Consider the following 14673-nt stretch of genomic DNA (forward strand, 5'->3'; position numbering starts at 1 on the left):
AATGTTAAAAAAGACAGTGAGAGCAAATATCCCATCGTTTCTGATATTAGTGGAATTATCCACTTTTCATCAAGTATGATGTTGGCTTTCACAGGTACATTTTTATCAGGATAAGAAAATTTCCCTTTATTGTTAGTTTACTGAATTTTTTTATTACAAAAGGGTATAGAAATATTTCAAATGATTTTTCTACATTCATTGAAATAATGGAAATGGCTTTGGTCCTTTATTATATTAATATGGTGTTTATTACATTTACTGATTTTTACATGTAGAACCAACCTTGCATTTCTAGATAAATCTCACTTCATCGTGGTCTATAATCCTTTCTATATGTTTATGGATTCCGCAACTATTTTGTTAAGGATTTTTGTGTCTATATTCACAAGAGATATCAGTCAATACTTTTCATTTCTTATGATGTCTTGTCAGGATATGCTATCATAGTGAGACTGCCTCATAGAATAAGCTGGTAAGTGTATATTTCTTTTCTATTTTTTGGAAGATTTTGTGAAAGACTCATGTTGATTCATCTTTTAACATCTAGTAGTATTCACCAGTAAAGCAATTTGGTTCTGGCTTATCTTTGTGAGAAGTTATTGATTATTAATTCAGTTTATTTGCTTGTTACAGATTTATTCAGATTTTCTGTTTCTTCTTGAGTAAGTTTTGTTAGGTGGTGTATTTTTGGGAATTTATTCATTTCATGTTGTTTATCTAATTTGTTGGCATAACATGTTTTATAGTATTCTCTTATAATCACTTTTTGAAAGTTCATAGCAATACTCCTTCTTGAATTTCTGATTTTAGTAATTTAAATCTTCTATCTTTTTTCTTGGTCAGTGTATGTAGTATTTTATCAAATTTCTTGAACTTTCCAAAGAACAAACTTTTGGTTTTGTTGATTCTCCCCACTTTTTGCGTGTATTAGAATTCACATTTTTCTCACTGTAGTTTTTTTAAAATTAATTTTCATTCTTTTACTTGCTTTGGGTTTAGTTAGCTCTTTTTCTAATTCTTTTAGATGTAAAGTTAGGTTACTGACATAAGAACTTCTTTAATGTAGGCAATTAGAGCTAGAAATTTCCTTTAAAGCACTGCTCTAACTTCATCCCGTAAGTTTCAATATGTTGTATATTCATTCTCATTCGTCTCAAAATATTTTCTAATCATTCTCGAGATTTCTTCTTATACTCGTTGTTATCAAGGAACATATTGTTTAATGTCCATATGTTTTAAATTTCCTTCTGTTATTTCTTTCTGTTATTGATTTATAATTTCATTCCAATATGGCTGGAGAAGGCACTTGGCATGACTTCAGTCATGCAGTATGCAAAGTCTCTATTTTTGTTAAATTTTCTATTTCTCTCTTTAGTTCTGTCAGTTTTTGTTTCATGTATCTTGAAACTTTGTTGTTGGGTGGATTCATATTTGTGATTGTTATGTCTTGATTAATTGACCCTTCTGTTATTATAAAATGTCATTCTTTGTTCTAGCAATTTTTATTCTAAAGTCTATTTTGTCTGATATTAATCTAGTCACTTCAGCTCTAACATGGTTACTGTTTGCATGGACTTTCTTTAACATGGTTACTGTTTGCATGGAATTTCTTTTTCAACATATTTGTGTTTTTTCAACATATTTGTGTCTTTGATCTCCCATGTGTCTTTTGTGAACAGTATATGATAGGACCATTTCTTTCAAATTCATTCCATCAATCTCTATACTTTAATTAGAGGGTTTAATTTATTTACATTTAATGTAATTACTGATAAAGTAGGATTTGTATTTGCCATTCTGCTACTTATTTTCTCTGTGCCTTATACCTTTACATTTTCTCTCTCTTATACCTTTATATTTTCTCTATTCCTTCATTACTGCCTTCTTTTATATAACACTTTAATCACTTTGTAATTGATTTGACTATATATTTTTGAACTATTTTCCTAGCAATTGCCCTGGGAGTGGAATTCACAATTTAATTTACAAAAAATTATTTTGGATTAATACTAACAATTTCAATAGTATACACATTTCTTTCTCCTCTATAGCTTTCTTTCTTCCTTCGTTTATTTGTCTTGATACTGTATAAATTATATCTTTATACATTGTGTGACTATCAACAGAAATTTACAATTATTGCTTTATGCAATTGTTTTTTAAATTAGGCAACGAAAAAGGGTTACAAAATAATACATTTATACATTTTTAATGTTTACCTATAAAGCTATGATTACTGGTTTTCTTTATTTCTTCTGTGGATTCCAGTTACTGTCTAGCATTCTTTCATCTCAATTTGAAGGATTCTCTTGAGTATTTCTTATAGAACAGGTTTATCCCAGTATTTGATTATCTGGGAATGTCCTAATATCTCTGTTGGTTTTAAGTTATAGTTTTGCTTGATATAGGATTCTTGGTACTTCTCTTTCTGTATTTTGTATATGCTAGTATATACCTTCTGTTTCCCATTGTTTTGACTGAAAAATTATCTGTTAATCATATTGAAGATCCTTGACATGTGAAGGTCACTTTTCTCATGCTGCTTCCAGGATTGTCTCTTTGTCTTTGACTTTTGACAGTTTGATTGTGATGTATCTCGAGTATATATCTTTGAGTTTTTACAACTGGAATTTCTTGGGCTTCCTCAATGTGTAAATTAATGTTTTTTAAACCAAATTTTGGAAGTTTTCAGCCATTATTTATTTGAATATACTTTTTGCCTCCCCCCTCTCTTTTCTTCTTTGACTACTTTTACTTTTGTATGTATATTGGTATACTTCATGGAATGTCACACAACTATGAAGCTCTGTTCATTTTTCTTTATTTTTTTTTCTGTTCTTCAGTCTAGACAATGTCAGTTGACTCATCTTCAGATTTGATGATTTTTTCTTTTGCCTACTCAAATATGCTGTTGAGTGCAGATAGCAAAAATTTTTTAGTTCAGTTATTGTACTTTTCAACTGCCAAATTTATATTTGAGTTTTTAAAATAATTTATATCACTTTATTAATAGTTTCTATTTGCTAAAACATTATTTTAATGCTTTGTGTTAGTTCTTTAGATCCTTGAACATATTTAAAATTTCCAATTGGATTAATAAATAAAATGTCTAATTTTCCTCTGAGACAATTTCTATTGACTAATTTTTTATTCTGTATAGTCTATACTTTCTTAATTCTTTGAATGTCTCATTTTTAGTTGTTGTTGAAAACTGGACATTTTAAATATAATGTGTTTATACTGGACATCATATTTTCACTTCTCCTCAGGATTTGTTCCTGTTGCTGTTTGCCGAAGTAGTAATTTTTGTTGTTTTGTTTTGTTTAGGAAACTTTCTAACTTAATTCAGTAAAGTCTGTTGTCTTTCTCATGTGCAGCCCCTGAAGTCACTTCTCAGCTGAGGGTCTGTTAATCATTGGATAATAATCCTTAAAATCTGAAAAAAAATTATCTCTGTCTTTGCAGAAAAGTTCTGTGTGCTTGTTTAGGTTCGCCTTCAATAAACAACCAGGCAGTTGCCAATGCTGCCTTAGTTTTTGTTATTGTTGTTGTTTCCTGCTTGCATAGAGCCTCAAGATCAGCAGGAGGTGAGAGGTTTAATGGCTTCTCAGGTATTTCCAGAACATGTGAATACCCTGGTCTTTCACACATCCCTGGATATTTGCAGCCTTCTAGATTCCCAGGAGTATGTTGGAGCTTTACAAAGTACTATGGATGTAATTCCACCAGCTTTCCCTTTTTAGTTTGTTAGTTCATCTACTGTTTGTTCCAATTTTTGGCCACTATCTCAGGCCACAGAGTTAATCAATTGCCTGTAATTTTTTTGGACAACCATGCTCTGGGGAAAAAGCTTTTCTGGGAGAGAGTTTTTGTGCTGGTGAACTCTGCACCAAATCAAATGCAGACATCCTTGCGAGTGGAGGTTTCCATAAAAACCCACCAGACAGGTCAAATAAAGACAATTTTTTTGAGAATGAGGCTTTGAAAGCATTCTAGCCTGATTCTGCTCCCTCTGGTGGCTGCCAAAAGGCTGCTTTTAACAATAAATTATTCTTTGAGGCTTCTGTGGAGCTGAAGAGATAGGACTAGAAGGTGAAACACCACAAAGCGCACTCTTCTTACTAAGTTTAGACTTTTTATTAAATTAGTGCTCCCTAGATTGTTGCAAGCCTTTGGCTAATTTCGAGTGTTGACAAGGCTGATTTGACATTTTTTTGCCAGGTTTTTTTTTTATTACATTTATATAGGAGGGAGTTTTCAGAGACTCCTGCTTCACTGTTTTCATTGATGTCTCTGCAAGGACATAATCTGGGAATGTTGGCTTTTTATTTTACATTTTTTTCATGGTCTTCTTATTTAATTTGCATTTTGTTTATGGTGGGTTTTTTTGACACATACTTTTATAAAATGTGCTGTCAAACCCATCAACAGATCTCTTGGTTTACTCAGCAAGGTGACACTCTTCTTTAGCCCAAGATTATGCAAATGATATCTTATTGATTACCCTAATTTGAACATGTTCTGTGTTTGCATTTAGATTTTTATTCATCTGAAACTTTACTTTTGTTACTATGTGAGTTAGATGTGAGGTATAGAGACCACTTTGAATTTTTTTAAACAGAGATTTCACATTATTTCAGTACCATTAATTAAACAACTTGTTTCCCACTGAATTCAGATATCATTTTCTAAAAATATTGATTCGGATTTATTTCTGGCCTTTAATTTTTCCCTCTGAGGTTTACTATGATGAGGAAAATAAATGTTGCCTTAATATAGAAGTATTATAGGATGTTTTACTATCTGGTAGCAAGTTTCCAATATTAATTTTATTTTTCAGATACCTTTTGGCTAGTCTCAGGTACCTTTTTTCCATGTGAACTTCATTTAATGCAGTTCAAAAAAGACTACTCCATTTTGCTGTATTTTTACACTAATGTTGGGAGAACACACATTATAGTCTATTAAACCATTTTGTAACAAATCATCCTTTTCATGTGAAACTTGATTTAGGGTTTTTAATAAGAGTTTTTGTTTACTTTATATAGGTCCTCGTTTTTTGTCACATTTTTTCCCAAATTATTTATATTTTTGAGAAAAATTTAAAATTATTTCTTCTATATTTTAAAAACAGATTATTACTCTTATAGATAAAAGCTATTCATTTCCTAATCCTTATATCCAGCCATTTTACCAAAATTGTTTATTGTTGTTTTAAATAGAATAGAATTCTTCTATTTTTCTAGATATTTAATCATGTTATCTAAAGTTGAAGGTATATTACCTATTCATTTTCAATATTATAATAGTAATATTTGATTTTATTATGTAATTGTGTTTACCTAGTCTTTCCTAAAGCATGATTAATAATGTGATAAAAGTTAATATGGTCTTATTCTTGAGTCTAATGAGGATACATTCAATATTTTATAATTTATTTTGTATTTGCTATTGTTTCTTTGTTATATTTGAATAATTTTTTTCTTGTACTAGATTTTCAAGATATGAAAGCTAGATAGTGAGTGAATTTATTAAATGACTATTTTGCAAAGTGTTAGCATATTTATTTTATCCTTTAACTTGTTGATGTGATGAATTATGATTCCGAATTTTCTATTGTTTTTCAATTTTTATGTAACTGAAACAAATTCTACTTTATCATGATTAATTTATTTTTTACTTTATGGAAGGATGAAAAGCTATACAATTCACTTTATTCTGTATATCTTCTTTCTTAGCTGGAAGATTTGAGAAGAGTTTATGACCAACTAACCTGGAAGCAAAAAAGTCATGAAAATCAGTATCTGGAAGCAGTTAATAATTTTTATGCTGCAGTAAGTTGATTTTTTCCTACTTCCCACTTAGAACACCATTCTCTATTTCCAAATATTAACTCATATGTCTAAAAGTGATTTCATTATTATACGTTTTGCCTTTTGATAATTAGACATGTATGAATGATTCTTTTATTCTTTTCTTAAAGAAAAAAACATGGGATATTGAGCTTTCTGATGTTGCAAAAGATTTTTCAGCTATTTCTTTGGCATCTACAAAACTGACGGAAGACAATAAAAAACTTGGGATTGATATTAACAAAATAACAGAAAAAATCAATGAAAGGTAAATTTGCAAATACATTTTTTTCTTATATACCATAATCCAATATGTTAAATACAATAAACCTCTCCAGTTTGTGTCCCTGGAGTGATATGGTGGTGTTTTTGTTTATCAGTAGCTTAAAATTTAAGTTATATTCAAAATGTTGCCTTTAATCAATCTGGGTCCCCTTTGAAAAGTTAAAATAATTGTAAAAAGTTATCTTATAAGAAGCTTTACACAGCCTTATCTCACCTCTTTTTGACATATCCTCTTATACTCAAAAATACTTTAAACTTAAAATACAGTAGCCCCCCCCTTAACCATGGGAGATGTGTTCCAAGACCCATAGCGAATGCCTGAAACCACAGATTGTACCAAACCCTATATATACTACAATTCTTCAATCTGATAACTGAGCTGGCTACTAAGTGACTAAAAGACAGGTAGCATACACAGCATGGATATGCTGGACAAAGGGATTATTCATATCTGGGGCAAGAGAGCATGAGATTTCATCATGCTACTTAGAATAGCCTACAATTTAAAACTTATGAATTGTCTATGTCTGGAATTTGCCATTTAATCTTTTCAGACTACAGTTGACCACAGGTAACTAAGCCTGCAGGAATCAAAACTTGCAGATATGGAGGATCTTATGTATGTCTTATCAAGCTCATGATCTCCTTTAGTCCACCCTCAATTTTTCCTGCAACTACTATACTAGTATTCTTGGTTTGGAAACCTATGAGTTTTCTTGACTCCTCTATTTAAACTCTCATATTTAATGGATCAACAAGAACTATTCCACATACTAAATGTATTTTCAGTTTATTCTCTTCATTGCTTCACCAACAATCTAGTACAAGCTATCATCATATCTGGCATGAACTCACAGTGCCTGGCAGAACTGGTCTACCTGCAATCACTTTCGAATCCATTATCTACATTTTGATAGGCATGTTCTTGTTTATCTTAACATAAGTATGATCAGTTCCCCTCTATATCTGCATGAATTTTAACAGGGGTAAAAGGACAAAAGGCCCCCCACCACATATCCTGCAAGGTCCCTTGAATAGGCACATCTGCTTCTACAGTCTCATATTCTTCCTAGTCCACCCTTATTACTTGGTTCAAATACAGTAGTATTACTTCAGTTTCTCCCACTTGTCACTCTTTTTCCAGCCTATACATGGTATTTTTATGCTACTTTCTTTTCCTAGAATGTTTTTACCACTTCCTTCTACATAATTGCCACTTATCCTTAAGATTACAGCTGACTATCCTGTGAAATTCAATTCCTCTGTCACATGTACATGTGATACACATGCCTCTCTTTTTCACATCTCTTCTCATATTCATAAATTTTTGTGTATGAATATTTGATTCATTTCTGTCTTCCTCAAAAATAGGAAGATCCATGAGGTCAGACCATGACTACTTCTCCTTCGCTATTGAATCCTCATCATATAGCACAGAGTCTGACACGTACTATGCTATCAGGAAAAAGTGACCATGATACTTGATTATTGTATTGGAAGTTTGATAAAATTTCTTAGAATTATTTTACTTTTGGAAATGATGAAATGGAACAATTTGTAAAACTTTCTTGTATGTGAAACATACTTTTTAAGGATGTTGGTTTTTAAAGAATAACTTGAAACTGTTGTTGCTAATATTACTACATTTTATCATTTTATTTTATAAAGAAAAAGAACCAGAGGAGCAAAAGCTAACAAACATCTGAAGAGTGGGTGATCTAATAAGGACACTCATCTGGAGGAAAGGGAGAGTGTGTGAAAGCAGGCACTTATTAGATCATTCTGCAGTAACACACAACCCCCAAATCTTAGTGACTCAAAATAAAAAGGTTGATTTCTCACTCACATAGTAATTTAGCTGGTAATAGAGGGAAAAGTACATTAGTGAGATCACTCAATGGCTCTTGTAGCTTCCACAGGAGGGTGATACATGTTAATACCACTCACATTCCTTTGAACAAAGCAAGTCATATGGCCAAGTCTGATGTCAGTGGGATGACAAGTCTAATTCTCTCAAGCATAGACATAGTGAATTATTGGGAACACAAGTACATCTATCACAAGCAGTGGGAATTCAGCTCTATTTATGGGGAAGGATTTCCATGGTGTATATCTTGCTTACCCAGAAAGCACCTTGAGATGTTACTTAATTATTTAATTTCCCCCCAATTTTTACCAGGAATTAAAAATTAAATGGATAATTTTTAACAGCGGATTACATGGTGCTGAACAGAGAATTAATAAACAATCGGTAAAATAAAGTGAAAGAGAGATTAAGAGATTTGCAGGCCAGAGTCAGGTCTACCATGTATCTAAGTCACGTTCCTAAAGAAGAGAAGATTAAGACACAGGACAAAGAGATAATTACCAATTCATATATCAAAATAGTTCTTATGTTCTTGTTTCTAACTGGTAACTGTATATATCTATCACATTTATGTATATATGCAAGTAATTTTGTCTATTTCAATTATTTGCACATATAAACTGGCAAGTCTATATGTATGCAGCAAGTATATATTACATTACAAATGTATGCAAGTGTAATTTTTCATTTCCTAAAGTTTTATTTGCTTTTCATCCAAATCTGCTAGGTCGTTTTATGATTTTTTGTTTGACATAGATATTTAAAGCTTATCTTTTATCTCTTAAACAGTGTGAATAGTTATAATCTGCACCTAATAATTTAAATGTCTGTACTCTTTGTAATTTGCTTCTACTTCTTATTTGCTAGCTCATGCTTCAGTGCCTTTTTCACTTGTATTCTTGGCTATTTTTTTTTTTAACCATGTGTAGTCCACTTGCTTTTGAACACTATTTGCTGAAAATCTTTGAGTCCTAGGATAAAGTTGAGTTAATCATTGCAATCTTATGTTTATGAAAAAGTTTCTATTTTTCAACTTGTGTCCTTGGATATGCTCTAGACTATGATTTTGTTTCCTACGCCATATTTAACAAAACTCCATTTAACCAAAAGTTCCAGTGCCTTGAGAGTAGTAACATCTTCTCTATTTAGCACTCTGTCTGTAACACGTTTGTTGTAAGAAATTTGGAAAATACAGAACGTACAAAAGGAGACTGAGACCCTAACATTGTTTCAATTCACAGAAATATAGCTATTAATATATTACTGAATTTTTTCCTTCTTACTAAATAACTAATTATGAGTTTTGATCTTATTCCCAGCATAATAGATTTTTCACAATATTAAACTCTTAAATACATCATTTAAATAGCTGTATAAAAGTTTATTATATGGATGAACTATGATTTATGTACAAATTGTTGTTATTTAGATGGCTCTCATTTTTAACTATTTGTTGTAAATATTATGGCAGTGGATTATTTTGTTTAGAAATCTTTATCAGCATATTGGCTTTTTAAAATTTAAAATAGTTTCATAGAATTTGATTCAGTCTAATACTTTTAAAACTCCCACTTCATCTCTAAAAGTACTTTCCAGAAAGACGATCCCATTCATGAGGCTATGCAGTACATGAGCCTGTCCTCTCACACACCTGTGCTAACTTGAGTGTTATAGTTTTAACAAATCTCTCTCAAGATGATAAATGAAAACTATCTTCTTAATAGTGTTTTGAACTCCATTTATTTGATTACTAGGGAGGTTGAATATTTGTACATCCTCTATTGAATTCTACTTTTTCTAAATAATTCTTGTGTGTTTCCAAGGAAGAAGTGAGGAACTCAAAGTTCTAAGGGGCAAAGTGGCTTTCCTAAAGTCCCACAGCTGAAGTTTAGAATCTGACTTTCTATATTCAGGTTCAGAATATTAACCTCCTCTCATTTTTTGCAGTTTAATCTGACTTAACTGACATTTAGTAAATGTTCAAATATGCTCGATAAATCAGTCGAATAATAACAATTACAAATAGATCTAATGTTAAAATTGCTGTTATTAATATTTTGGGGCACAGATAAGATGGTGGTGGGTTCACAGAGCGACACTTTTGGTGTGGCTGAAGCTTAGAGAAAGTGCGTGATCTGACCTGTGTGCTTGTGTCTGGGTGTGTATGTGTGTGTTTGCATGCAGTACGTGTTTTTATGTGGCAGGCCATCAGGAGAAAACATTGAGGCTAAGGAACCATCATGCCAGATAATGAGTCATTTAAGACGTTTGGACTGAGTTGAGGACTATAGATGTCCACTAAAGAAGCCATATGATCAGACTTTCCTTTTAAATATGTCATTTTAGTGGTATTCGGATGAGTTAAGGTTTGAAAAACTAGCTTGATGATGGTACCAGACATTAAATGAAAAATGTGTAGACGAAAAAAAGGAAGGTTGGAGGGTAAATGTTGCTATGTTTGATTGGGATTGTGTATGGCACAATACAAGTGTAAGCATCTGGAAATCATTTTGATTTGTGAGTCTGAAATTGTGGAAAGATGGTCATAGAGATAGATGTTAGATGTAAAATGCGGAAGTACTTTAAATAGGCAAACATTTTCACGTTTTTTCCTTCATCTGTTTCTTAAAAATTTGAATTTTTATAGATAGAACTTTCATGGAAAAATTATAACACTTGGCCATATATCAGTATAATGTAAAATTTCCCCAATATCTGATAGGGCAGAATCAATAACTATAGTTAATGGCCTTTATAGACCCCATTTACTAACCCATAGTTTGTTTTTTCATAAAATCGTGAATATCTACTTAGAAAATATAAGAGAAAACCTCATTCATTAGAAAATTATACCCAAAATGCAACTAAGAAGATATACATAGAAAGTAGGAAGTTTCTATGAAGAGAGTACCAAATGTGATTAAAATATACTTAAAAATGAATAGACGGATATGTCAAAAATTTGAATGTGACCCAGTTATGAGAAAATGTCAAGTTCTAACCAAATACATTGAAAGTCTTATTGCGGTTGTAACTAAACTCCTAATGTGATCTCATTTTATAATTTAATAAAATAACTAATCAAGGTAATTTTAAAATGACTATTTATGGGGACAAATAGCCCTATGGAATATTTAAATGTGAGAAAGATTATATAACCATTAAACTCTGTGGTATTGTTCAAGGTTGAGATAGCTAGAAAACAGAAATATCAGTAGACAGCAACAGCAATCAGTTAGAAATAAAATTTAAAAGATATCTCTTACAATATAATTTTGAAACATCAAATCCACGAAATGAATCTAGCAAGAAGGTGTGTGATAATACTACCCAGAAGACTCATAATATTGTTGAAGCAAATTAAAGAAGATGTAAATCAGTAGAGGGGTGCATACCTTGGCCATGAACTGGAACACTCACTCATGCAGGCTGGGTGCAGTGGCTCACTTGAGCCTGTAATCCCAGCACTTTGGGAGGCCAAGGCGGGCAGATCACGAGATCAGGAGATCGAGACCATCCTGGCTAACACGGTGAAACCCCGTCTCTACTAAAAATACAAAAAATTAGCTGGGCGTGGTGGCAGGTGCCTGTAGTCCCAGCTACTTGGGAGGCTGAGGCAGGAGAATGGCGTGAACCCAGGAGGCAAAGCTTGCAGTGAGCTGAGCTCATGCCACTGCACTCCAGCCTGGGTGACAGAGCAAGACTGTGTCTCAAAAAAAAAAACAAAAAAAAAAACTTGATATTAAAATGTATATGGAAAATTAAAGAAGGAGAAATATTTAACAATGTTTTAGAACTAAGCTTCAGAAATTATAATACCATTTTTCAAAATCAACGATAGAGCTCAATATGTAAAATGACTCGTTACTGGTGCTAGGGTAAAAAGATAGACCAGTGGAAAATGAGTAGGAAGTCCGGAATCAGACCTATACGTATACATTCACCAGACTTGTGACAAGTGTGCCACTGTAGTGCAGCAAAGAATAAATGGCCTAATAGCCTTATGAAAAAAATAAAAAAGTCTTACCTCTACCTATCTAACAAACAATAGTCTATTTTTTTGGAACATAGTTGTAAATGTGAAAGTTTGAACAATACAAAATTCTAAGAAAACATAGAAAAATATCAATAAATATGAGTTAGGTAAAGTTTTCTTAAACAGGAAAATAAATACCATCATAGAGAAAAAAACTGATAAACATTCCATTAAGAGAGAGAAAAGGTAAACACAGACTGATAAAATATATTTGTTACAGCTATATTTGAGAAGATAAATTGATAAACCAAAATAATTGGTGAAGAAAAATTAGTAAATAATAAAATAATAAATATATAATATAATGATAAATATAAAATAAAAATAATTAAAAATTATAGAAAAAGCTAATAAACAAAAATCTGCAGAACTGAACAGTCACTTCACAAAAGAGGATAAACAAATGTAATCATGAAAGATAGAATAAATAGGTAAGATACAACATAGTCATACAAAGGAATACTCTCTAGCAGTGAGAATAAACAGATTTCAGCTACACACAACAACATGAATGAATCTTAGAAACATAATATTGAGTAAAAGTAGACAAAATGGCTGTATATACTATATGATCTTGTTCAGAAGCAGGCAAAATGGTCATAGGAGTCAGGATAGCAGTTCCTATTGGGTGGTAGTGACTGAGAGAGCACACTCCTGGGATTCTGCTGGCCATGTGTAATATATATATATATGTATATATGCATTTTTTTTTTCTGAATGAGGGTGGTACTGGTATATTCACATTAAAAATTGATTGAACTATACTCTGATTTGAACTCCTGTATAAAATTCTACTTCAATAAAATGTTACTTTTAAAACAAATATTAAATTACATAAATTGTTAATTCAGTCCAACTAAAATGTGTTCAATCACTTATTAATCATTTATTGAATTCATATTGTAGGCAGACATTATGGTAGGTTCTAAAGTTACTATATATGTGGAAAATTTCCTGCCTCCAATGAGCCCCCAAGAAAATACATAATTATTATGGAAGTTATGTTTTTCAGTAGCTGGTATGGTTTGGCTGTAAGTCCCCACCCAAATCTCATTTTGAATCCCCACATGTTGGGAGAGGGACTGGTGGGGGGTGATTAAATCATGGGGGAAGACTTCCCCTTGCTGTTCTCATGATAGTGAGTGAATTCTCAGGAGATCTGATTCTTTGAAAGTGTGTAGCATTTCCTCCTTCACTCTCTGTCTTTCCTGTTCAGCCATGCTAATATGTGCTTGCCTCCCCTTTGACTTCCGCTATGATTGTAATTTTCCAGAGGCCTCCTAGTCATGCTTCCTGTTAAGCCTGAAGAACTGTGAGTCCATTAAGCCCCATTTCTTCATATATTACCCAGTCTCAGGTAGTTCTTTATAGCAGTGTGAAAATAGACTAATACAGTAGTCTAATAAGTACAGTAAGAAATTCAAGAAAGAAGCTAGCAGGAGTTTCTGCACTGCAGCTCATTTTAGCTATTAGTGACTATGATTACCTGGGATTAAAAACCAAACAAGCAAAAAAACTTAATTCCGTGGTTTCCTTTACCCTGCTTTCTATGAAGATATTACATTTGTTAATTTTTTCTCTTTGAAGTAATATGGCCTTGTGATGCTTTTACATATAAAATTAGAAAGATAAAATGCACAGCTTTTTTTTACAGTTACAAACCCACCACCTTGTAACTGCTTGCACCTAGGGCCTATGTCATCATTTCCCCCATTTTTGGATCCTCAAGGACTAACCTAGTGTCTGAAACATTGTTGATGTACATTATGTGCTATACAATATTTTCAGTAGAAAATATTCATTTGTAGTATACTATGTGTAACTTGTTACATTGTATAAAATACATAAAATAATATAGAGATTAATAATTTTTACCTTTTAGTACTTTATCTGAGAAATAGCTTCATATATCTTTATTTGTACTTCATTTAAAATATTTTCAAACAGCAATTTAATAACTTTATAACTATGATTAATAAACTAATATTATAAGTTTATACTTAGGACTAAATGTATTTATATTTAAAGAAAACAGACTTAAAAAGCAGGTGTGTGGCCGGGCGCAGTGGCTCACGCTTGTAATCCCAGCACTTTGGGAGGCCGAGGCGGGCGGATCACGAGGTCAGGAGATCGAGACCACGGTGAAACCCCGTCTCTACTAAAAATACAAACAAAAAAAAAAATTAGCCGGGCGTGGTGGCGGGCGCCTGTAGTCCCAGCTACTCGGAGAGGCTGAGGCAGGAGAATGGCGTGAACCCGGGAGGCGGAGCTTGCAGTGAGCCGAGATTGCGCCACTGCACTCCAGCCTGGGTGACAGAGCAAGACTCCGTCTCAAAAAAAAAAAAAAAAAAAAAAGCAGGTGTGTGAGTGTGTTTGTGTGTCCTGAGCACCTGCTTTGTGTCTGACATCGTTTGAGGTGCTCATGACAATGTTTAAATTTACATTGTTGTATAGGAAAATAATAACATGTTGACTAATGAATATATAAATAAAAATATAGTCATTGGCACTCTTGTGAGGACAATAAAATTGAGTAATGTGGTAGAGAGTGACAGGCCAGGGCAGGGTTGAGGATTCTGCTTTAGCAAGGATATTCAGTGTCACCTCTCTGAGAAACTAATATTGGAATTGAG

At 32.4% G+C, this 14673-nt stretch overlaps 1 protein-coding gene across 2 annotated transcripts in view; it reads left to right on the forward strand.

The window, feature by feature from the left end:
- The window catches only part of CCDC178 (coiled-coil domain containing 178), a 506700-nt gene that overhangs the window by 164932 nt on the left and 327095 nt on the right, over positions 1 to 14673 (forward strand). For both annotated transcript variants that reach the window (XM_012506252.2, XM_030810102.1), the window contains exons 13-14: positions 5739 to 5834; positions 5984 to 6120. In XM_012506252.2, coding sequence (XP_012361706.1) covers positions 5739 to 5834; positions 5984 to 6120 — 233 coding nt within the window. The remainder of the gene's footprint in view (positions 1 to 5738; positions 5835 to 5983; positions 6121 to 14673) is intronic.

This window comes from Nomascus leucogenys, chromosome 4 (assembly GCF_006542625.1).
Source record: "Nomascus leucogenys isolate Asia chromosome 4, Asia_NLE_v1, whole genome shotgun sequence".
NCBI classification, from domain to species: domain Eukaryota; kingdom Metazoa; phylum Chordata; class Mammalia; order Primates; family Hylobatidae; genus Nomascus; species Nomascus leucogenys.